The 23,704-nt window shown below is 41.0% G+C and overlaps 1 protein-coding gene across 2 annotated transcripts in view; it reads right to left on the minus strand.

Moving 5' to 3' along the window:
- Positions 1-23,704, minus strand: part of cntfr (ciliary neurotrophic factor receptor) — a 199,000-nt gene that overhangs the window by 65,425 nt on the left and 109,871 nt on the right. For both annotated transcript variants that reach the window (XM_035184508.2, XM_035184507.2), the window contains one exon: positions 18,473-18,706. In XM_035184508.2, coding sequence (XP_035040399.1) covers positions 18,473-18,706 — 234 coding nt within the window. The remainder of the gene's footprint in view (positions 1-18,472; positions 18,707-23,704) is intronic.

A 23,704-nucleotide genomic window follows, 5' to 3' on the forward strand; every position in this document is an offset into this window, starting at 1 on the left:
ATTTATTTGTGCAGTAACGAGCCAAGAATGCTGAGTAATTCTTGAATATTTTCCGAGAGGCTTCATAGAAGGAAATCTGTAATTTGGTCATATTTATCAGGGGAAATGAAGGAAGGCTGATTGATACAGTAAATCATTTCCAAATAAGTCCATGTGCTACACACAGAATCACAACAGCTGAATATGCAACGTGTCCAAAGGCAAACACATATTCATACACATCCAATTATCCCATAATAAGCACATACGACATAATTCCCAGTAACTAGGGGAAAATAAAGTCAGTTAATATGCAATTTGCTTTTGCTATTTCAATATGATTTCCCAGTAATAGTTTAAAAAAATATGTTTGATAAGTGACATATCATCATCACACACACACACACGTCCTGAATAATTCTGTAGTCATGCTCAGAGCAGCGGTGCAATCTTATTATTAATTCTGCCTTCATTTCCCAGAAGCATTTTCACAATGTCAACCATCTCTTTTCATTGAAAGTCAGCACTGTAACAAAATACCATCGGGAAACCGCCCGCAGCCAAAAGTGAATTAGGTTAATTATCTCTTAATAAGCTTTACAGAGATAATACAACAGCAGCCACAGAGAGAGAGACATACATGACGAACCCGAGGCCAACAAATCCAATTTTTATTCCGAGTCTAATCACAAAACGCTGAATGTCAACACTGCAATTTACAAAATGACCACAGCGGATGTAAGTGGACCTCTGTTGCCATTACAACATCGGTTATCACAGAAACAACTGGAGCGTGAAAATGCTGAGTAAGGACGTTCAGTCCTGTGTCTCCATCAGTGTGGGCGTTCTACTGTTCTTTTTCTGACGCCATTTTGTGCCATGGGAAACCACGTCGTACAAAACAATGTCAAACAACAACAAACCTAAATTTATATGTGGAGGAAAACTGCCCAAAAAACTGGTGAACTTTAGTATTTTCAAATCAATTTCATTTAATTTCTCTTATTGTCTGAATTTACATTTTATAGTTGTCTACATTATGTGCTCCGTCCTATGTCGAGCTGATATATGACACAGTTAAAGTGCCATACATTGTTTTAAAAATTAAACTTCAATAGAGAGAAAGAACAACACTCTGCTATGGTTTAATTTACATAAACTACAAACTGTAAAAGTATGATCTGAAACAAATTGCAGTTTATTTCTCTTCTCGGATGTTAGAAAAAAGGTAAATGAGCGAAAAAGTAAAAGATAAATCAGAGAATCCAAAACAAATTGAAATTAAAACAATATGACAGAAAGGACAATGAGGAGAATGAAAATGAGGAGAGTGTCAAACAGAAAAAAAAGAAGAAAGGACAAAAACAAAGAGGGAGAAGATGGAGAGAAAGTGGATGGAGGGAGGGTGGAAGAGAAAAGAGAGTCAGTCGAGTGTAGTATTGTTTTGATGATTTCATCTCTCTCTCCGATTAGCAGACAATAACTTTTTCCATCCAGACATGCAGAGAGAGAAATATGAAATTATTTCTTTTCTCCTCTCGACTCTTCTGATACCGTTAATCTCACTTCCTCACCCAGCTGCTGACACACACACACACACACACACACACACACACACACACACACACACACACACACACACACACACACACACACACACACACACACACACACAGCTGTTTGCTGAGAGAAGCCTCTGAACATATACACGATTTATTGCTCTCGTTCTCTGTTAAAAAAAGAAAATACTGAAGCAAACTGCTGAACGAGTCTGTTATTCACCACAAACATCTTTCATCGCCTAACAGATTCTTCTCAACACTAAAAAGAGATGGAGGTTAAGTAAATCAAAAAACATCATCTGTCTCTGATAATGATTCACATCACAGCAGATGATTTCGTTGTGGATGGATGCAAAACTAAAATAACTCCAGCTCGATATATAACGAGCTACGTCACCTACAGAGCATCCGAAGAGCAAACAGCTGCTTCGCCATGGCAACAATATTCTAAATGTGATAAGATGATAACAGAGAAGTTTCACAAGTCTTAAATTAGCATCTGAATGCACATTTGCATTAGAATACACAATACAGAAAGACATATGTGCAGTTTTTGGCAAATAACTAAATAATGGGAGCATCTGCAGCATTGCACAGATTCATATATGGATGGTTCCATCACAATAGTTCACTATTTCTTAATGGTGAATATTGCTTATATGTTCCATAGTGTGAATGTTTCTCCTCCTGCACCTCCAGCAGATGCAGATACTCAATCTGACACTCGGTCGAAGACTAGTTTGACACCTGCGATTAGAGACAATCAAAGGTGTGGCAACACACAGGAAAGCAGAAATATGTGTGATCATGATGTGTCTGAATAACTGGGAAAAAAAGTTATTTCCAGACTGGGATTATTCCCGTGAACTCCGTCTCAAGTCTGAACGACAACTTAGAAGGTGGGAACATTTAGTCACAAAAGTTGCAGAGCGGCTAAAGTCATAGCTTATCAATCAATTAACATAATTAACTTTCATTTGAATGTCTCAAATGTTTCACTTTTGTCACCAGACTGTTCAGCCCACACAGACATTGTTAATGATTAATGTGCATATCATTGAGATGAAGTATTAACCTGTCACATCTGATTCTTTTACTTTTTCGGTCTGATGGAAAAATATGGAGGCGTGTGAAAGTGCCTATTTACATTCATTATACATTCATGATTCCCCGTCCCTGTATTGTATAAGATTGCATATTGTTCTATGGGAAGAGCAAATAACTTCGTACTGCTCAAACCTAAATACTCTTTAGTATTGTTCACATTTAAATTGGGGTCTCTTTATATATACCTCACATATGCATCTGTATCAGTAACTCAACTGTCTCTCAAAGACACAGATCGTCACAGTAAAGCTCCCACACGATATATAACAGAAAATGAAGCCATGTCGAGTTGAACGATTTTCACATTCAAATCAAAGGCGAAAACAGTGAGTAAATGTTTTGCAGTTCATGGAGGATTTGTTGAAAAAGAAAGAAATGCAGAAGGAGACATACACAGACACACAGACAGACAGACAGACACACACACACACACACACACACCATTAGATGCACAACTAAAAATCTGCCAAAAACATCCAGTTTCAAACTGTAAAATACATAATTAGACTTGTGGTTGTCTGTTTGTGTTTGCACGCTGACCGTTTGATGGGAAGCCTGCACAAATAACTAGCGAGCTTGAGCTTTAGTTTGTGCACACACACACACACACTCACACACAGACACACACACCAATACAGCCCACATTCTTGTCCAGCCAAAACTAACATCTCTGTATTTTTCCACAATAAGAGCAGCTCATTCGACACAGGAGCTATGTTTGTTTGAGACTCCTTTCATCCGCCCACCCCGACAAGTGTGTGTGTGTGTGTGTGTGTGTGTGTGTGTGTGTGAACATCCAGAAGGCAGTGTTTGTTTACCCTGAACACAAGTGGAGTTCCTGTTTCCCATATCCCTTTCTCTACAGCTTCTTTTTTCCACATCCGGCGACTAAGTTTTACCTCTTTTTTTTTTTTTTAAATCAACCACTTCTGGAAGGTATATTTCTGTAGATTGAGCTCCAGTGTGCTCCAAAGAACGAATCTTAATATTAACGCCTTCTTTAAGCTGTAACATTGATCGCACTGTTGCCTTCTATACGATCTTACATTTCCTGTCCCTGCCGTCTCCCTGTCTTTTCCCAAGCTGTTGTGTTCTGTGAGTATATGTGTCCTCTGGGACCGTCCCATTTAGCCACACTCCAGGCTCACAGCTGCCAGGTCCCCAGAGAGTGGACCAACAGGCTGGTGTAATTGAGACATCTCCAGTGCTGCCGCTACAGTGTGTCTCACACTTGGGTTCCTGCAAAACACAGCAGTCGTCCATTCATCAGAGACACACATCACTGTGCCACTGCTGCTCCTTAAACTTTGACACTTCTCTCTAGTCCTACAACTTTCACTATCAGCTTTTAACTGCTGCTCTTGCTACACCTTCTCCAAACACTACACGCTGTGCATCCTGTCATTTTAGTTTAAAGTGTGATAATTACTTCTATTCATAGTTATGCTCTAAATAGTTTATTTTAGCACAACTACTGTAATTCACGAATTTTATAGCTACCAGTCCTCAATTTGCTTCTACAACCACCCACTACACCTACTTTAACTATAGCTGAGGACAGACACTGCCCTCCAAAGGAGAAATGCTGTTTAAAGAGGAACCCCCAAAGAATGACGTACAGAGAAACCACATTATGGAAGTATCCTAACCAAATAACACAGAGCCCAAGGTCCAATGCCCTGAAGATGGGATTCTAGAAGGGCGCCTCCAGAGTTCATGTGTCCGCCGCGGCTAACGCCCAAATTCGTCCACGTTAAAGACGGTGAAATAAAATCCTGGATCCACACGTTTATCCGAATTCGGCATAATCCAGAGTTTATTATCTTTGTGTAATCCTGCAAACTCACACTGATGAAAACATAACCTTCTCGGCGTGTAGGTCATAACATCGTGTGGAAGCGCAGTTACAGCAACACTAAACAAACACCGTCTTCTCCAACTTTGTCTCGACAAACAGCTTTTCATTGACAATACCAACAATTTCTTGGAAAATGCCGCAGAAGATTTCTCTCTTTGTGTCTGTGCAGCAGAAAAAAAACACTCCTGCAGCATCTTAAAGGGCGACGCTGTCCGCCTGTATATTATCATCACTTTAATAAGTCACTGAGTAAGTGGGAAACAATCTTCTCTGGAAGTGCAGATTAGTTTGAAATGGCCCAACTAGACTAAATGGAGAAGTCACTTTTATCCTTAGGCATGAAATTATGTTAGAGGATGGTCCATTACACACACACACACACACACACACACATTTAGAGAATATAGGCAGAAAAAAATATAGTGAGCATGCACACTCTTCGAAGATGCATGATTACACATTATGCATGTTGGATTCTACATTCAGACTTCACCCATACGTGCACTCTTTGTACACTCTGCTCTCTTGACTTACATCAATGCGTTAATTTTCTTTCCTCCTCTTTCATTTGTTTTCCCTGACTTTCATCCACAGACGCGTTGTCTCATTGTGTCTCTTTGCGTTACTCTCATCCTCGTCGCACGACCAACTCCGCACACATCACAGTTAGTCGAAACCCCTTTATCTGAGCGGATGAGAGTCGAGGGGACGCTTGCTAATTCTCTCACTTCTCCGTGTCAGAGCTTTAGAGCAGCAATGGAAGGCTAGAGAATATAGATGAAACATTTTGGAGAACCTTAATAAAAATGCACAGTGAAACCTTTACGTCATGTATGGAATGGATTTTCATACCATTTTGATATGCTTGTAAAACTGAACCCTGTCTGCAGGAGTCATATGTGCAATATATTTTATAGTAAAAGTTGCCGATGGCTGCAGTGGAATTTAAAATTCCATAACGATGAGCCGGGAAAATCTATTTTTGATGAGTTGCCCTGGTCCTGAAATGTCATCGAGAATATTAAGACAGTTTCAAGAGACAAGGTTATTAAGTCGTAGCTTCACTTTAACAGGCATGAACCAGTTCTCACTTATTTTCAAGGATAATAATTGACTTTAAAGCTTCAATGGTGAACTACTCACAATCTGCTTGGGGGGGGCAGCTTTCCAAAATGCACGGTACATTAAAAAACAGATTATCTATGTGTTTAAAGAACATTATCACTCAGTGTATGGGTATTACACCAACTTGAAACACCGAGACGTATGAGTCTTCCTCTACTTTTCTTGTTGAAGTGTTTGTTTCCACCTGTGAGGCAACAGTGTGCGACTGTTTCTAAAAGAGCAGAACACTGAGGAAAGTGTTTGTAACACTGAGCAGTTTCTCTGTCTGAGCTTTGACAAGACCTTTTTGCCTGGGTTTCGGTTTTAGGTGTGGGACACATTGGACTGAGTGGATGTGACAGAGCTGCCTGCACGGGTCATCGGGAGCGGACGGTTTTACCTCTCGGAACATTTGACATTTGGACAGAGACACACACACACAGACAGAGACAGAGAGAGAGATGGAGAGATAAATGGCCGATGAGCATGTTTTCATGGATATCTGACCATTCCGGAGTCGCTTGACGTCAATGGAGCAACCTCACGGCTGGACACTGAGCCAGGAGGAATAGTTTCTGGTCAAAGCCTCTCCTTTCTCTCTCTCATGCACACACACACACACACGCACAATTACCAACACACGGACACACACAAAATTGTAAAAAGGGCCGAGACAGCCTAGAAATTTCAGTTTCACTGGATACTAATCAAGAGGGAACAGGCATTTACCTTCCTGGCACAGAAACAAAACACACAGTGACAGCCACAGAAGCACACACACAGGCACACACACACGCACACACACACACAAATGCGTGCACAGACACACACACTGACAAAACCGCAGCTTTGAATTTTGGCAAAAACAAAGATGCACACCCACAAAGACAGTGACAAATTAATATGAAGCGCACAACAAGGCGCCCACAAGCAGCAACACCTAGATATACAAACCACAAACACACAGACACACACAATTCACTGACATTTGTGTTTTGCTGCATGTCAACTGTAGGAGAGCAGAGCGAATAAAAGAGACGAGATAATAATACAGTCGCTTTATTCCACTACCTATGGATGGGTAATTAATGAGAGAGAGAGAGAAGCAGAGAGAGAGAGAGAGAGAGAGAGAGAGAGAGAGAGAAAACACAATGAACCCTGACTCACCTCAATTTACAGATGAGCCCTATTTTTTTTTATTGTGAGTCGGCGGTGGATCAAAACTTACTTTTGAATCAAATATATGATTTTGAACCCCAGAGCCATTTTATACCTGTTAATGAAACAGTCAGTGATCTAAGAAAATCTGGAGAGTAGAGGAGAGGAAGAGAGAAGGAGAGGAAGAGAGGGGGAAGATGAAGGGGAGAGGAGAGGAAGACGAAGACGAAGACGAATATGTGAGGCGAGGAAGGGGAAGAGGAGAGGAGGAAGAGAAGAGAAGAGAGAAAGAGGAGAGGCGAGGAAAGGAAAGGCGTGATTCGATAGAGAGAGACAGATGAGGAGAGGATGAAGAGAGGATGAAGAGAGGACAGAAAAAGGAGCGAAAGAGGAGAGGCGAGGAAGAGGAGAGGAGAGGAGAGGAAGAGGAGACAATGTGATTGGATAGAGGGCCCATTGAGGAATCAAGAGTCAATATTCTCAGTTCCAGGAGAAAAGAAATTCAACAGGTGATGACGAATGGAAAAACTGAATAAAGTTGTACCTTCTTCAGATTGATATAACAAGAGGAGGTGCAGGGTTATTAAAAGGGAGCAAAGAACAAGGAGGCGAGAGGACCCTCTGTATCTCGCACTGCCAATTACCAGACGTATTTCCACGGTTTTGTTTCATGCAGAGCATCCGAGTGGAACGGAGCTGGAGCAGTGAGAGTTTAATTGGAGCGAGGATCAGCGTTTTAGAAGATTCAACGTGACGCTCCGGCCGAGTTCAGCCTCCAGTTTGCGGCAATTGGCTTTTTGTCTGCATACTATTTATCCATGTGCCCATTAAGCTGTTTACCAGCAATGTTCGACTGTGCTTCAAAATCCCATTGGCTGCAAAACCATAATACTTATTATTCTATTTTAATATGGGAACACATTATATATTCTCATCAAATATTGAGTTTCCTCCTGTTTTACCATTTATAAGAGGAAACCCAGATGGCATTTCACTGTGTTCTGTCTTTTTCCTCTTTTAGAATTCACAGCAGCTATTTTACTTTCTCTCATCGCTGCATTCACGTGTTTTGGTCTAATACGAACAAAGATCCTGGTTTCTTCCCTGCACTGTTTTCTGTGTTGGCTCCTGGTCCACGTCTGCATCCACCTGGTTTTTAACTAACTTAGTTTCTCTCCATTATTTCTTCTGAAACTTCTACTAGATCTGGACGAGTTGATCCACAAGCCCTTGTTTTTTTAATTGGCGTTTGCAGTGTTGCTCTTCTTCTACTCGTCTTTTTACAACATAGCTCAAACTCTCTCTGTACTTTGGTTTAATCTGACACATCACATTTTAGTCAGGCAATGACCAGCTATCACCAGGAAATCACTACTTACTCTTTCATGTAATTAATTGATATACTTGCTGCACTTTGAATGAAACATTTATTTTTTCTACAATATTTTTTACTGTGATTTTCATGCAGAAGAAAAAAGAATATTAACTAAATCAGTCAAACTGAATTTTTCCTTCTCGCAATGTACATGTTTATCAATTCTATAGAATAGATTTGCAGATGGGACAACACAATATAAAATTTGTATTAAATGGTAAAAGTCAATAGGCAATTTCTGCAAGGATTAAAAAAATATGTTTGTGCCCTTTCAGGATCTGCAGATCATGTTTAAAAGTTAAAAACTTACAGGCATTGAGAAGAAAAGGAGGACGGCGCACTTTGCCTCGCTACACAAACACACACAGAGACCACCCCCCCCCGGTCAAATCGCCTGTGAACCCCTGGTGAGGACAGCGGGAGCCGAAACATCCCCGTATTAGAATTTCAGCAGAAGCTTTTATACACCAAACAAGTGAGAGAAAGACGACAAGGGAAGGAGAAAGTAATGGGTGATGCGGGGAGAGACTAGGAAGCGGCATAAGAGGATTAGCGAGAGAAACAGAACGAGATAGAAACCACAGGATCCGGCCGGAATTCAAAAAATAGGAGGAAGCAAAACAAGAAATAAAAGTAGTAATTGTAGTCAGAGGGAGTTTGAGGAGAAATGAAAAATACTGAAAAAGCACAGAAGACATGACGTGAATACTGGACTCGAGTTTTTGAGAAAAAGAAAAAAACCTTTGTTGAGCTGAAGAGCCGGAGAAAATGTGTTTTTCTTGCTTTTTTCCGCCCGAGCTGCGCGAGTGTATAACCTGACACACAGATGCAGTTAAACCTCCGTAAGGACAACACACCTTGTTACATTATCAGGAGCAAAGAAAAGCAGCATTTTCCTGAGGCCTTAGTGATTTTTCCCCACATTGCGTCTCCTTGAAACAGTAACACTGAGAGGGACGTGCAGGGAAAACAATCCATCTCGCCAGATTACTGCTGATACCCAGCGGATACACAGAGGCCAAAGCACACAGTGAATCCCTCTCTCTCTCTCTTTTTTTTTTTAATATGTCTGCGTTTCCCTCGTGGCTTCCCATTGACTTCTTAAACTGGGCCCATTTTCCTATTTGTTATGGTTGTCTGCTACAATAAAGTGATGGGAGATGCTGTTGTCCTGCAAATAGAGCAAAAAATCGAGAGGGGGGAGAAATTGGCGATGTGGAGCGGAACAAAAAGAGGAGAAACTGAAACTGGAGGGCGGAAAAAAGGAGAAGAGGGAGAAATATGCTGATGCTGGGGATGAATATTGAGATGTTTACTGCGACAAACCCAAACCGAATGTTTAAATACAAAGGATAATGGGGAAAAATTGAAGGAAATTAATTAGAAACTTCCTTCAGATCAATTTATGATTTTGAATTTTTCCTGTTATTGTTTCAGTCCAGTCAGAGGTCAGCTGGAGTACAGCTCACTCATGCTCTAGCTCAGGAACACTTGGTGGCACTGCTGACTTAGACGAAGCATAAATCTAAAACTCATATGATACAGTTCTCTTTCTGGAGATCAATATTTACGCAGATTCTCTTCCCACGTTAAAACAGGACGAGAAAAAAACTAAATCAATTTCCTTTAGCTCTTGAAACATTATGAAAAAATTCCTTTCCACCAGGGTGTCATCAAGATTTACTTCCCTGACACTGTGGCTTGTATTTGTCGCTCTTCCAGGTGTTACCTTCCAAACATGCATATGAATTTTTAAAATTCTCGTTCCAGCACACTTCTCACGCTGACAGAAACAAGACCCCCGAGACCGGCCGGGCTTGGCAAACTGTTGAATTCAATTCCACAGCCGTGTAAATCCTCCACGCGAGTATTTTTCTATTCATTATGATTGACTGGGACAAGCAGAGGGGGGGGGAGGAGTAATTAAAATGGAGGCTGAGTGGCTCCAGCAGTGGCCTTGCATGTGGGGCCAAACACTTCCCAGTTTAAGCAGGAGGTCCCAGAGGAGGAGGCTCTACCAGTTCACCCTCCTCCATAGCGATCTGTCTGCAAGGAGACAAGACAATTCCATTACCCAGCAATGTAGCACGGGTCCCCTGAGTGTGTGTCTGTGTGTGTGTGTGTGTGTGTGTATGCTGGGGTCTACACACAAACAAGCTGCCCAGAGAAAGGGAAGAGACCAATTGGTGTCTGTGTGAGAGAAAAAGTTGCCTGAGGGTAAGAGATGCACATCAATTTAACAAGAGAACTCACTCCTCCTTCAAGTCATCTGCGGAGAGGCTGACGGGCCTGCGTGTGTGCGTGTGTGTGTGTGTGTGTGTGTGTGTGTGTGTGTGTGTGTGTGTGTGATCTTCCATACACTTAAAAATTTGATTTAAGCAATTCATCAGGAATGGATTATGTCAAATTTTTTAGTTAACTTTTCTTAAATTATGTTCTTGGGTAAAGAAAAGTTACAGTTCCTTAACAAGTTCATTTAAATTCACTAGATCCTGATTATTTAGAGTTTTTGCATAATCCTGCAAACTAACGATCAAAACAAACCCTTCATCAGTGGAGCACCTACGTCTACCGAGGCCCCACAGTTCCCTTAAATTCAATCAAACTGCACCAAATTACACACACTCACTTATCAGTCTACTAAATATGCCTGATTATTTTTCAAGATCCATGAATTATTCCCTGTGAAATTGGGGGAAATGCCAAAAAACACAATATCTCACGTTGTTAAAACAAACAATTCCTTCGTGTGCCCCTCTGTCCAGATCTGTGCCAGAATTTAACGGGTTCTCTCTTGGCTCACGTCCCATCCCTCCATCACGTTTCATTAAAATCACAGACTGGGGTGAAAACATAACCTCCTGGTACAACTGCAAACCATCCTGCCTTTGTGTTTCAAATAAAACATTTTATAATAACTACTTTGTTATTATTCACAGTGTTGTTGATGCATCTTGTTTATTCTTATTTTAGAGCGAAACAGAGGGAAATGGAGACAGAAAGAATAGATTTTGTTTCACACGTGACCACAGTGAGCTTCTCCTGCTCGAGACTTTAAACATACTAACCACATACACACAAACACACATGTGTGTACACACGCTTCAAACCGAGCCAAATGGACTTGGCCTTGTGACCCAACCCACACACCGACAATACTGGTGGTTAAGACTTCAGTCATCATTTGTCGTCTGCACCGCAAGTGCGTTTCCATATTGGCACCGCTGTGATCCGAGAGCGGCTCAGCCTGGATTTGTTTACAAGAAGGACTCCGTGCCAAAGCTGGAAGCCCCCCCCCCCACCCCTCTCATGTGTGATGATTTATGGTATAAATTCATTACAACCCTCGCTCAAAATATAAATGTTTTTTCCTTGGTTACAGCTGTTTAAAATCTTGTCATTACGGTAATCTGAGTGCTTTGTCTGGAGTGGCCTGATTGCCCCGTGAATTGTCTGTCAAGAATTTCGAGAGAACAAAAAAAAAAGAGACGAGGAGAGAAAGAGAGAGAATGGGTTCTCGTCTCGTGTGAGCTGGCCGCCTGAGTGAAAGGCTGGCACACTGACGGGCTGAGTAACTGGCTAATGGGCTCTAAGGACGGGGAGTGATCAGCGATGGAGCTTTTAGATATGCACGTCCTGATGTTTGGAGGGGCCATCGCAATTTCACAGCTCTATACGGCAAATCATCACGTTTAGGAGCTGGTGCTAACAGCTGGAGGAGAGCAACCTGACGATTTAACGAGAATAGGAAAAGGTGTGCATGAGTGAAAAGGGACTGAAACTGAGAAATACATCAGTGTAGGTTCTTTAGTGTTTTCTGGTGTTTTATCCTCAATATTGGTCATTGGGTTTTCACAGTACACACAGGTATACACATGCACACACTCTTAACAAATATCTGTTGTGTTCATCATGAGTTTATTTGGCTAATTCAAACCCAGGATTTAAGATTTAACCTATTTAAGTCTTATTTTTTACATAAAACTTTCTCCGTATTGTCTACACATCTACTTTGTGGACCGCACTAGCATAAAAAACAGATTATTCACAATAGCGCCAATGTTACATCATTAAAATGCTAATGTGTCAGTGTCTTGGAGCAAGGGAGCGATAAAGCCCCCCCATCAGACGGACGTTTGTCTTCAAAGGTTCAATTCAATCGGACATTAAAACGTCAGCACGGACAATAACGTTACAATGTATGTTTCTGGCAACTCGGTCAAATTGCATTGCTACAACAATGCTTTTCATCTAGAGCAGCGTTCACATGCAACTTAGATGACATATGATTAAAACATTCGTCCATCTGACATCACCAGGAATCACACTTTTATTTACAAGCGTAGAGGTTTACTGAGCGGACGTCATTTCAACGTATCCGAGAACAGATTCCACTGATGTGTTGTTAGGCATCTTTCTAATCATTTCACTATGGAAACAGTTGATTAGAAATAAGAAATTACCTTATATCTGCTTAAGTGTAACTCCCACATCATACCAACATTAGTACAATTTATTTTAACACCTGAAGCTACTGCACCAGCGAACAGCCGGTCCGTCTACAAGCAGTACATGTGTCTTACAGGCCGACGGTGTGACAGGTCATCAGGGTGACTGGCGGGTTATATACTATATGAGCATCTGCTGTTGATGTTGTGTTAGCTACGAGTCACAATAACTGGTCAGGTGCAGTTGTGATGCTATAAATTGTTTAGCTGACGGCCAGTGAAGACAACGATAGATGGAAAGATGGAAGAAAAACAAGCAATAACACCCGTGTTGTGACAGCGAAGGAAAGAGGACGCCGTATTTCACCAAAGGGCTTCAGAGCTTTATCACCTCTTGCTTATTAAACCATAATGAACTTTCACTGTCCACCCTTTTTTTTTTCTCCATCAGTCTGCAACCTGGTGTTTCTCCACCTGCGCACATCACTTCTCTTTGTGCAGACAGTCATCGAGTTGTTCAGTGATGAAGTGGACGTGTTTGTGTGTGTGTGTGTCCCCGAGTGTTTGATTACGGAGGAGATGGACACTTTTTATCCAGTAAACATTGTGGGACTACAACACCCGGTCATGTGCACACAAGTGCTCACACACATGCCAACACACGTCTGAATTTGTATAGTGTTGAATACAGAGTCCGACCGATACCGATTCTTGAGGGTGAATGCAGATACAATTATGAATATGAGGGAGAACTAAATAAAATATAGATAAATATATTATGTCAAATGAACATACATAAGATGTCATCAGTTGTCATTTTACAGTATAAAAACATAACTGCAACCAATTAAATTAAACTTAAATGTAGAAATTAAACTGTATTGCTATGCATAGATTATTCTGTAAATTAAAAGTTATATCTCCAGTCATAAATGCCACCATGTCTGTGAAAGGCTCAAATCGGACGATTTTTATTAAAAGATTGCTCAGGCTCTAATTGAATATAAGCAATGTGACAGACATGATATAAACATCTTACAGAAATACAGGTAGAGGGGTGAAATATACAAAGACACCTCACAGATGCACACACAGAGACAACTGTGGGGTTTGTGTGATTGTGAGGCAAGCACACGTACACACAAACTCTTTGCTGCAACAAACTTGGATGGAAAAGAGATGAGGTGGGGGGGGGCGACGTATGAATGCTCTGAGGAATAATGACAGAATAAGGCAGATTTTTTCTAATAATACAGAAATGTATTTATAAAGAAGAGATGAGGAGAGAAAGTGAGACGGACAAGAAACAATCACAAAGTTTGAGAGAAACTGAGACAAGGTGTAAAGACTGAGGAATTAATAAACACAGACAGATGGCTCCGTGCTATTCTCCTGATAACAACGCTATCTGTGCAAAACATAACAAGCCCCCGGTGCAAGTCGTAAACACTGCATAAAATCAAACTATCATCGCGATGGTAATCACAACAAGTGTAGCCTGTCATCGCGTCACTATCACTGTATCTGCACAACACTTTGCTTTCCTAGGTGACAGGTAATGTAATGAAACTGTGCAGATAAAAAAAAAACAACTGAAAAGTGTTTAATGAGAGGATATAAAAAACAGAAAAAGGAGATCGTTGCTCTTTTAAAGGGTGAACTTGCGTGATTATGATGTAATATCATTATATCAGTGGAATGAAATGGTCTCAAAATGATATATCATATTATTTATCAACAAAATTTGTTATTGTCATATAGTTAATATTAATAATATTTTTAATAATGCACCAAGCGAGATGTTTCCCTGCACATCTTATGAATTTCTCTCATATCCAAGCAAAATTGGTATCGTACAATTAAATATCCTCAACTGAATGGACGAGTATATACTGTATGTACAGCAACAACAAAGACCACATCGCCCCCCCGCCCCGCCAAACCTCTTGATCCACAGGAAACACTGCAGTGAAACGTCCTGTAGCTGTTTCAAAGTAAAAGCACTCCAGCGTTTCTGTTGATTGAATCACTTGATTTGATTTAACAAGGTTTCTATTGCTGATGCAGGACCAGAAGACGCGTGGCTTCATAGCGTAGTGTCACAGCATTTAGTTGGGTACATAGGCTACTTTTATTTAAGGGAAATATAGTAATCAAACCAGAAACCTCACGTAAGCAGCACCACTGCAGACACACAACAGACACGCTGCCTGTGTGAGGAGACGCCTGTTCGACGCAGCAGATCAGCGACACAGCCGTCAGGTGCTCCTCGCGGCCCCAGTGTGGCACAGGTGTGATTTTAGTTTGAAATGCAGGAATTAAAGTCGACGTGGCCCGAGCGCGCGAGTCCCGAACATGTCGTAAAATCACCAACTGTTATCAGGGTAATTATATTCACTGCCAGGCTTCTCCACTGGGGTATTGTTCCAGCAAACGTGTAATTCTCCCCTCGTGAGTAGTTACGCCATGTACGCTCTCCCGCACACAAACACACCCACACACACACACAATGTGAGACCACCAAAGTGTCATTATGATGCAGACAATCCCCACAGGTAACAACAACACATGCACACACACACTCCCTTTGTGCAAATGCAGTATACACTTCTCTATCTCAATCTTCACCCACACACACACACACACATTGTGGTCTTTTCTGTTTGTGCCTTGCATCACTCACCCTGCTGACACAATCCTCCAAACATAAAACCCTCATTAATTTGGTATTATTTCAGCATTCGGTAATTCATCATTGCCGATATGATTAACCAAACTGTCACACTCACGTACAGTCTCATTCATCAAACGTTTGAATGGAAATGTTACGTTTGCCGAGAGCCTGGGAGGAAATCTTGATAGGTGATGAGGTGACGCGCTTGGCTTTCTATTGGCTCTGATGAAAGGTTGATGGGATCATACACTGGAGGTGGGGTTTCCTGTTTAAACGATAAGGGCATGTGCCGGCCAGATTTTCTGAATTCTGTCCCAACGTGACTTGGTTTTACTCTCGTTTTAAGTCAAATTGGCATAAATAAGATCATTTATTCAGGGCGTTTAGCAGATTTACAGTAAAGCAATTTACTGTAATGACATATTAACTCAGCACAGGCGAAGTAACAGAACCAAACTTTTCTTTCTTTCTCTTTTTGACTTTGACCTGAGTTGCTACGCCATCATATTTTTCATAGCCCTGGGAGTGATAACTTCTCCCCATATATCAAAACTTGTCACTTTTTGGCATCGTGCTGAAGTGGTCTGCCACGACTGATATCGAAGAAATATTAAATTTTACCTGCGACAATCAAACGACAGCTTCAGTATGATTCCCGTGGGAATTTAATTTTGAAGTATTGCCTGTTCCTCATTATACGAACAAAAACAATCACTGTTGAGTAGAAAACGTATGTCTCAAGTTTGTTATTTAATGTGCAACATCAATCGTGGAGCATTACTGCAGCGACAGATGTGTTTTAACAGGGAAAACTGAGGGAGAGAGGAGGGGGTCAGATGCAGTTGTCAATATAAATCTGAGTTGTTAGTAGACGTAAATGGAATAAAACTAAAACCACGCTTCAACACTTTTTTGATATTTTTTGATTTAGTAGCCTATTAGTTATTTGTAATACCATTTAATCATAATATGCAAGAACAATGAGGAGATTTATTTGATGTTTTGCTGTTTATTGAGTGTTTGTCATTCTCTGGTGATAAAGACGAGTATAAAACATTCACTCTGCAGGTCTTTAAACTTGAAAGAAATAAAGACAAGACATATTTCGTGGTATTTATCGATATGGACGATTAGGAAAATGTTTTATCTTGAAACATTTGTTGGCCATATGGTTCAGCCCTTGTAAGAATTCAGTATTAAATGAATAATATCCATGAGAAAACGTTCAATAAAGATAAGGACTTCCAGCGCTCTTGTTAATTTGGTTTTAACTTGGCCGTTTTAAAAAGTTGACACACGGACGAATGGAGATTGAGCTAAATATCACATTTACCAAAAGGTGTTTTCAGTCCAATTACCCTCAGGGGCGCTTGTCATTTACATCTCCATCCCATCTTAACACCATTATTATGCACAGGCCCAGTGAATAAAACCGTCACCATCAGAATAATGGATCTCGAAGGAGGCCATTGCCAACTCACAGGCCACCGTGACATGCTGTTAAATTGACACTCATTTAGCTTTTGTATGATTATTAAAATGCACGGCACTAACAGCAAAATGACCGAATGTCAGCTGGCAGTGGCTGGTTACCATAAGAATTCAAGTTTTATATTCGCATTTAAAATTTAAATGAAACACCCTTTCAAATATTATAACTTACTATTAAAATTGTCATTTACCTAAAGGCTTTTTAATATCCAAGCAACAAGAGTATGAACTCGTGCAAATTAAGTGCATTAATATTACAAGGTCTGTGACACAAAGTCATAATGTCAGCACTTGAAATTATGTGTAAATGTATTCAGCTCCATTGTGGCAGTAATAGAGCGACTGTAATTGCTCAGATCGTGTTCCTCGACGTGGCTTCTTTTTAACAACGGTGCTGTTTGAGCTCCACAAACTTCAGCTGCAATCAACAACCTGCGAAACGGCTTCTCTGTCATTTAAGAACTCGGTGATTGTGAGTGGTTGGTTTCACCCATAGTGCGTCATTTGGGAAATCAGGCACAAAAACCCACAACTGTGAAGATACCACCAACAGGCAGTTTTACATGTAAATTGGCCAAAGTAGTATATATCTAAGTATATATATCTAAGCAGTAATTCCACAGTTGCTCTTTTTATGCATGAATATGGCCAGAAATGGTAGAAAATGTCTTTGACTAACTTTCATCTCATCAAAAGCACTTTTCCATAGTTAGCAACTAAACGTTTACGAGTTTGTGTAACAGCTAAATAGCAAAAATAACTATATCAACATAAAACCCCACTTTGTCAGCGTTAGTATAAATGACTGTAGTGTTTTATAGGTTATGCTGAATCACTGACATTTTCAAATCTCTTCTGATTCTAGACACGAAAAACAATTCAAATTAATTAAAATATTCAACCAAATCAACCACTACTGTCATTTGGCAACTAAATCCTTCTTTAAATAAAATAAAATTTGCCCTTTAGAGATGTAACCACGTCACCATTGACACACTTACACACATTAGTCTCACCATAGAGTACCACCATAAAACATGAAAGAAGAAAGTGACCACAACCGGAGTTGAGTGGTGCGAGTATGAGGAGAAAAGTTCAGCACAAGGTGAACAGGTCAAAAGCAGAACGTGAGAAACAGCAGATAAACACCAGAGTAATAATCGGTTGTCACCCTGCTGAGGAAAGACAGTCGGTGTAGAACCAAATCCAAGCGGCTACATTTCAGCCTGCGATGCTGCGGGTTCAGATGTTTCTGGTCACAGTAATCACATTAGCCGTATGCTGACTTGACATGAGCGGACAGCACAATTGCCGGTTTGCATTGAAATGATGTACGAGACGATTCGTGGGCCAACAGAATTTAATGCAGCAGGATCCTGTAATTACCAGTTTGCCAGTAAATTGCATGGTGCAGCATCGTTTTTAGTCAATGCCAGAACTACGTCGAAACTGAGCAACCTTTGAACTCACTCGCAGCTGGTGCAACATTCTGTGTATTATATAACAGATCCAGGATTATTGTAAATGATCCATATATTTGTTTTTGCTTTTTTGCGCATACACATAAGACTGAAGTGAAATACAAGTGAAGGCCCTGAAAGCCTTTTTCCTTTCACTTTTTACTGCAGCAATGACCCAGTTCCCCTGTGGGATGATTAAAGATTCATCCCGTCTTATTAGACCTGATATTTGGTCGGCGATTGCCTGGGAACTTACTGCCGATGTGGAGGAGAATGGTGTCGCGCCTCTCGCCGTGCGGGTTCTGAAAGCAGCTGTAGAGTCCGTTGTGGCCCAGGTTCACTTGGGTCAGGATCAGTCTGGGACCTTCTAGATGGTGCTGGGCCTTCACATCTGTCCCGTTCACCTTCCATGACACCGACGCGTCATTGTCCAGGGAGCCGCACTGCATGGTGACATCACTGCCCATTCGCTCATACTGGTTCCTGGCAACTGAAAGCACACAGAGGCCAGGACGAAGGGTTAGAAACATCAACGGTGAATAACAAGTGAAATATGTGCACGGTGAAATCACTGCGATTTGTGCGACTGGAAAAAGGGGTAAAAAAAAAAGCATGGACTGGAAAATTGAGGACATTCCTGTGTATTCTGTTAAACTAGAAACTATCAAAAAGAAACAGCCACAAGCTGTTTGAGAAAATATGATTTATTAACAGTTTTTAACCGGCATATTGAACTGAATATTCCAAATATAATGTTTGGGGTTATAAGTACTGCTCTGCCTATTTGCTTACTCACTGATTTAAATTGACAGTTTTTAGATAATGCAAAATCATTTATATATGAATGAAGAACAGCAAAAGAAAGTAATATTCTGTTCCATACATTAAACAATATGTCACTCCCTCCGAAACCTTAAGAGGAGGCACTGTATAGGACGATGCTACTTGAGTTTTCTGTGTTGCCTCTATCCTTGGTTCAGTAAAGTCGTGGGGACCATGACCACAAGGGGTTGAGAGACAGTAGAGCCTTATGGGCGTTTCATCCCGGACATGGGGGTTCGTAGCCCTGCTTTGTGGATAAATCCCTACAGGACCTGTCATGAACACACTGGGTGAACACTTAAACACAAAAGGATCAACAGCACAACAAGATACAACAATAAATTATTGATCCCCATCTTAGGAGAGGCCCCTTTTTCTGATGTGGGATCAAATGCCGTCCTGAATCCTCGTCTTTCTTTTTGTCCTGCGTGTCCCCTCCCTCATTTATTTTTCACCACAGTGCCTCTCAACTCGCTGTTTTTCGCCGGAGCCCTCTTCCTGCTCTCCATTTCTTCAGACGTGCCTCTAAAACGCAGCCCGACACAGATGTCAACCTAGTGTTTCATGTATATTTCATGCCCCATAACAGAGCCATCTATATTTAATAGGACAAGATCCCTGTCCCCATTAACATTAACCTGACACTGTTTGTTCTCTCTGTCCTCCTCTGCCTGTCGCTCAATCCCTCTTAACCTCGCCAGCCCTCGCTCGTCCTCGCACACATGCCATCTCTCCTTTTCTTTCCTTTTATCGCTGTTCTTTTCCGACCCGTCCCTCCCCATCATCTCTGCGTTTTCTCCTCGTCCAAATAATATGCGTGCAATGTGCATGTCAGTGGCAAGAAATGCAATGTTTGTTTGATCTCCTCTTCTGTCAAGTTACTTTGAGCAGATGTGTGACTTTATTTACATAAAAAGTTATCCGCATCTTAGTGGGGGGAAAGAAAAACCCATACAATTTGACTTTGATGTTAGCTTTGATGATGTGCTTGGTGCCTCTCGTGCTTTCTGTGGCGACTAAATGTGCGGAGAGAAGAGATGACACACTTTCCCTTACCATTGTATAGTCTTAACTTTGATGTGGTTTCTGGAAAAATTATAATTCTACAGGATATCCTGTACAGTCTTATTAAATCTACTTCTTTTTATCAAAGTGAGAGAGCATATCATCTAAAATGTAATACCATTAGAAAAGGTCCTTGCCCAGTCCTTTCACGGCCTTTAGGTGGCATTTAACTGTTATCCAAGTATGAGAGGGAAATCATAATCCTCCCCTAACTGATGTCATCAGAAAGGGATGTTTACAAGTCTGAAAAATATTTGATAAAATGGCGAGGAGCATGCCCCATGAAACATTATGCTGAAATGACCTTTTTTGTGGATTTTTCTTGTGAGTGTCCTTGAGTCTCTAACACAGAACCGATTGCTTGACCTCCTCTCTCCTGCCACATCCCATTCTTCTTATCCTCTCAGGTTACATCAATCTCTTTCTACCTCTGTCCTTTCCAATATCCATTCATCTCTCTAACCTTTGCTTCTCCCCCCTCCCCCATGCCTATCGGTTCAATTTCTGCTCTTCTCTTGTATTTCTAAAAAACAAACTTCTTACTCTCCTCCTCCTCCACAGTCAGTGTCCGGGCTCCATTTGAACAATCTAAGCTGATGGTGCAACTGCATTCAGGGCATATCCTAATCCATTTTTGCTGGTTTAAAGGTGGTAAAAAAGGTTGCCGCACCATGTGCAGGGTTCAAAAGATTTGTACTTTCTAGAATGTCTTTTCAACATGTCCCGGTCGCTGATTAGCTGAAGTTTCCGCTACAAAGCTACAAAGAGGAGTCGACATCTTGGTGAGACTTGAATTACGTCTTTGAAGAGGTCACACATAAGGAGCGGCAACTACCGATTGAACGACATTTTGACTCAGATCTTGGCGAGGTCCTAAATTTGGCTGCAAGTGGACGTATCGGTATTAAAATCATCCAGCGTGACCTCACATAATTCTCACTGTCTCTTTCCCTTGTCTCGTCCTCCCCTCCCTGCTCCTCTCCCTCTCACCTTGAACCCCGCTCCCTCTGAATCCAGCATTCATCACTGATAATGAACACCCTGCACACGGGCCACACACAACGCAACGCTCGTAATGGCATCAGTGGAAACACAAGCAGAAACACTTGTGAGTACACTCATGTCCTCCCTCACACATATGCAGAGGCCCTCACCGTGCCCTGCATAATGTCCTTGTGCTTCATCAGCATACAGACAAGCAGGCCTAATAACCATAATGACATTCAGCTCAAGTGCTATTGATCTTTTGGTAATAGACGGGTTGCTGTAAGAAGCTCTAGGACAACGTTATGTTGTACCAATGAGATTTAAACCATCAATGTCCTTCAAGAAGCTTAGTTTTTTACAGTATTTACTCATTATTTACGTGTGTATGTTGATGCCAGATCATTGGCTCCTTCAGGAACAAAGTCTTTGACCCTCCTAGAGGCAAAGCAGTACAGATAACTCCAGTTATTAGCTTTTGTGTGCTGCAATAAATAAGTCAGGTTTTATTGATACTAAAATAATGATTAAAAACACGAGGTGAAAAACAAAAAACAGAACCAAGGGCACTGCAGGTTGGAACAATATTTTGATGAATCAGAACGAAACATGTTCACTGAACTTTTGGGATTCAATGAGGTCAAACATAAGAGTGCATGCTTTGGACTTGTAGGATATATGTGGGTATTTTTATAGGAATGTGCCAGGGTATCTATAACTACATTCACCTAACCTAAAAATAACTATTTTAAAATTCAATCTGCAGTTTCAAGGTTTGGAAAAATACACATTATACTTTGCCTGAAACTCAAAGAAGTGTGAACAACTTGTATATTTCACACACGTTCCTGGTATAGGGCTATTTTCATGTTCTTCAGTTTGTTGGAACAAGCCGGGTACAGTTTGTGCAGTTGTCTTACAATGTGGAAAAATAACAGGGAGCTCGAGGGGTTACTGGGAAGACGCAACTCGTTTCTCGCCATTAAGGGAAAGTTGAACTTTTTTTTATTTATAGCAGAATTCCACTGGGCGCTGAGAATATTGTAGTTCTCATGCATTCTCCTGATGTTTTCCCAGAGCAGTGCATTATCATATCATGTTGTGTTGAGAGGTCAATGATGCTAAGACCTGCAGGACCTGTCACACACAGTGAACGTAGGTTCTAGTCCATGTCATGTATACCATGACATATACATTTTTTAATCATGCAAAAAACTAAAAGGTTATGAATCAGTAGACCAGTTATTGTCGAGAGCGCAGCAAGTGAGATTATGCATGTGGTGGAGAAAGAGAGAGAAATAAAAAACAATATGGAGAAGGAGAAGAAAGAGGAAGGAAAAAATAAGAAAATGGTACAAAGACTAATGGACAGACTGAGATCCAGTGAAAAGACGGATGTGGAAACACAGAGAATGTGCATTGTGTTGTCTGCTTTAAATGAACAGAGTGACACTGACACATTTACATCTCATTCTGTTCACCTTGATTAACTGTAATTCAACCAGAGAGATCAATTAAGGTCAAAATATCATTAGCCGGGTATCAGAGATGATTTTCATGAGCTCAAGTAGCTCCGCTGTTTGATGAGCTGATTAAACAGCCTCTAGGTTGACTTGTTCAAACATCGAGTGCCGTCGGGCAGGACATTGTTCTACCTTCCCTCCGCAGCATCATCAAATGTCTGTTGATGAAGTGAGGACATCGACATAGGAGGAAGATGTCAGCTCAAGGCTTAGCGGCGTGAAAGAAAGGCTTTAAATGATTCGAGGCGGCGGCTGTGATTCAGCGTTAACAGGCCAAACGACACACACATCGATGCTTCAAAGAAAGAGCCCAGGCAAACGTCTCACACAGAGCGAGATCACTTCACACGCATGGACACGTTTAACACCAAATTAAGGGTTTTAGGGAACTTGGGGGAAAAAAAGGAAAGCTGCTGTTTATATGTGAAAGTAATTTCTACCAATTTTGCAAATAACATATAATAGAACAGGGGCATGACTTTAAATACCTTAAGAGAAAAACTGTGGCTTCAGCTAATACTTTATCATATGTAAACAATCTGTTCTTTACTGCCATAAATTCAATTGTTTTGAATAAAATATATTGTGGATTAAATATATTATCATAGAGAAACTTGCAGAGGAGTTTAGACCAATCCTGAAGCCCTGAGTAGTGACTGCAGGCTGAAACACCAATCTGTCTGTGTAGACTAAGAAGCAGAACATGGGGCAAAAACTAAATGTGAAATCACTTCTCGCTGCATATGGAGCCTAGTTACTATAATCGCTACCTGTGTGAACGTCAACAGCGTTTCACTCCTCTGGATTTTGGCACCGGGACAATAAGAAGATTCTGTTCGGTTCAAAAGAAGTGAGTCATCCTCGATTTTTGTCGCCGTGTGAGATTAAATTTCCTCCTCCTCATAATGCCGAGTAAAACCTCAGAGGTGGCAGAACACAACACTCGTCAAAAGAATTATATTCTACAGCAGCCGTATGCATCGTTCTGAAAGGTACTGACTGTTCAAACCGTTTTCTACAAACGGGGGCGTTTTGTTGCAAAAACACACACATGGGTAATTCCGAGGAACCAATGGTTCTTAACGTGTAAGATC

This window comes from Hippoglossus stenolepis, chromosome 18 (assembly GCF_022539355.2).
Source record: "Hippoglossus stenolepis isolate QCI-W04-F060 chromosome 18, HSTE1.2, whole genome shotgun sequence".
In the NCBI taxonomy this organism is placed as follows: domain Eukaryota; kingdom Metazoa; phylum Chordata; class Actinopteri; order Pleuronectiformes; family Pleuronectidae; genus Hippoglossus; species Hippoglossus stenolepis.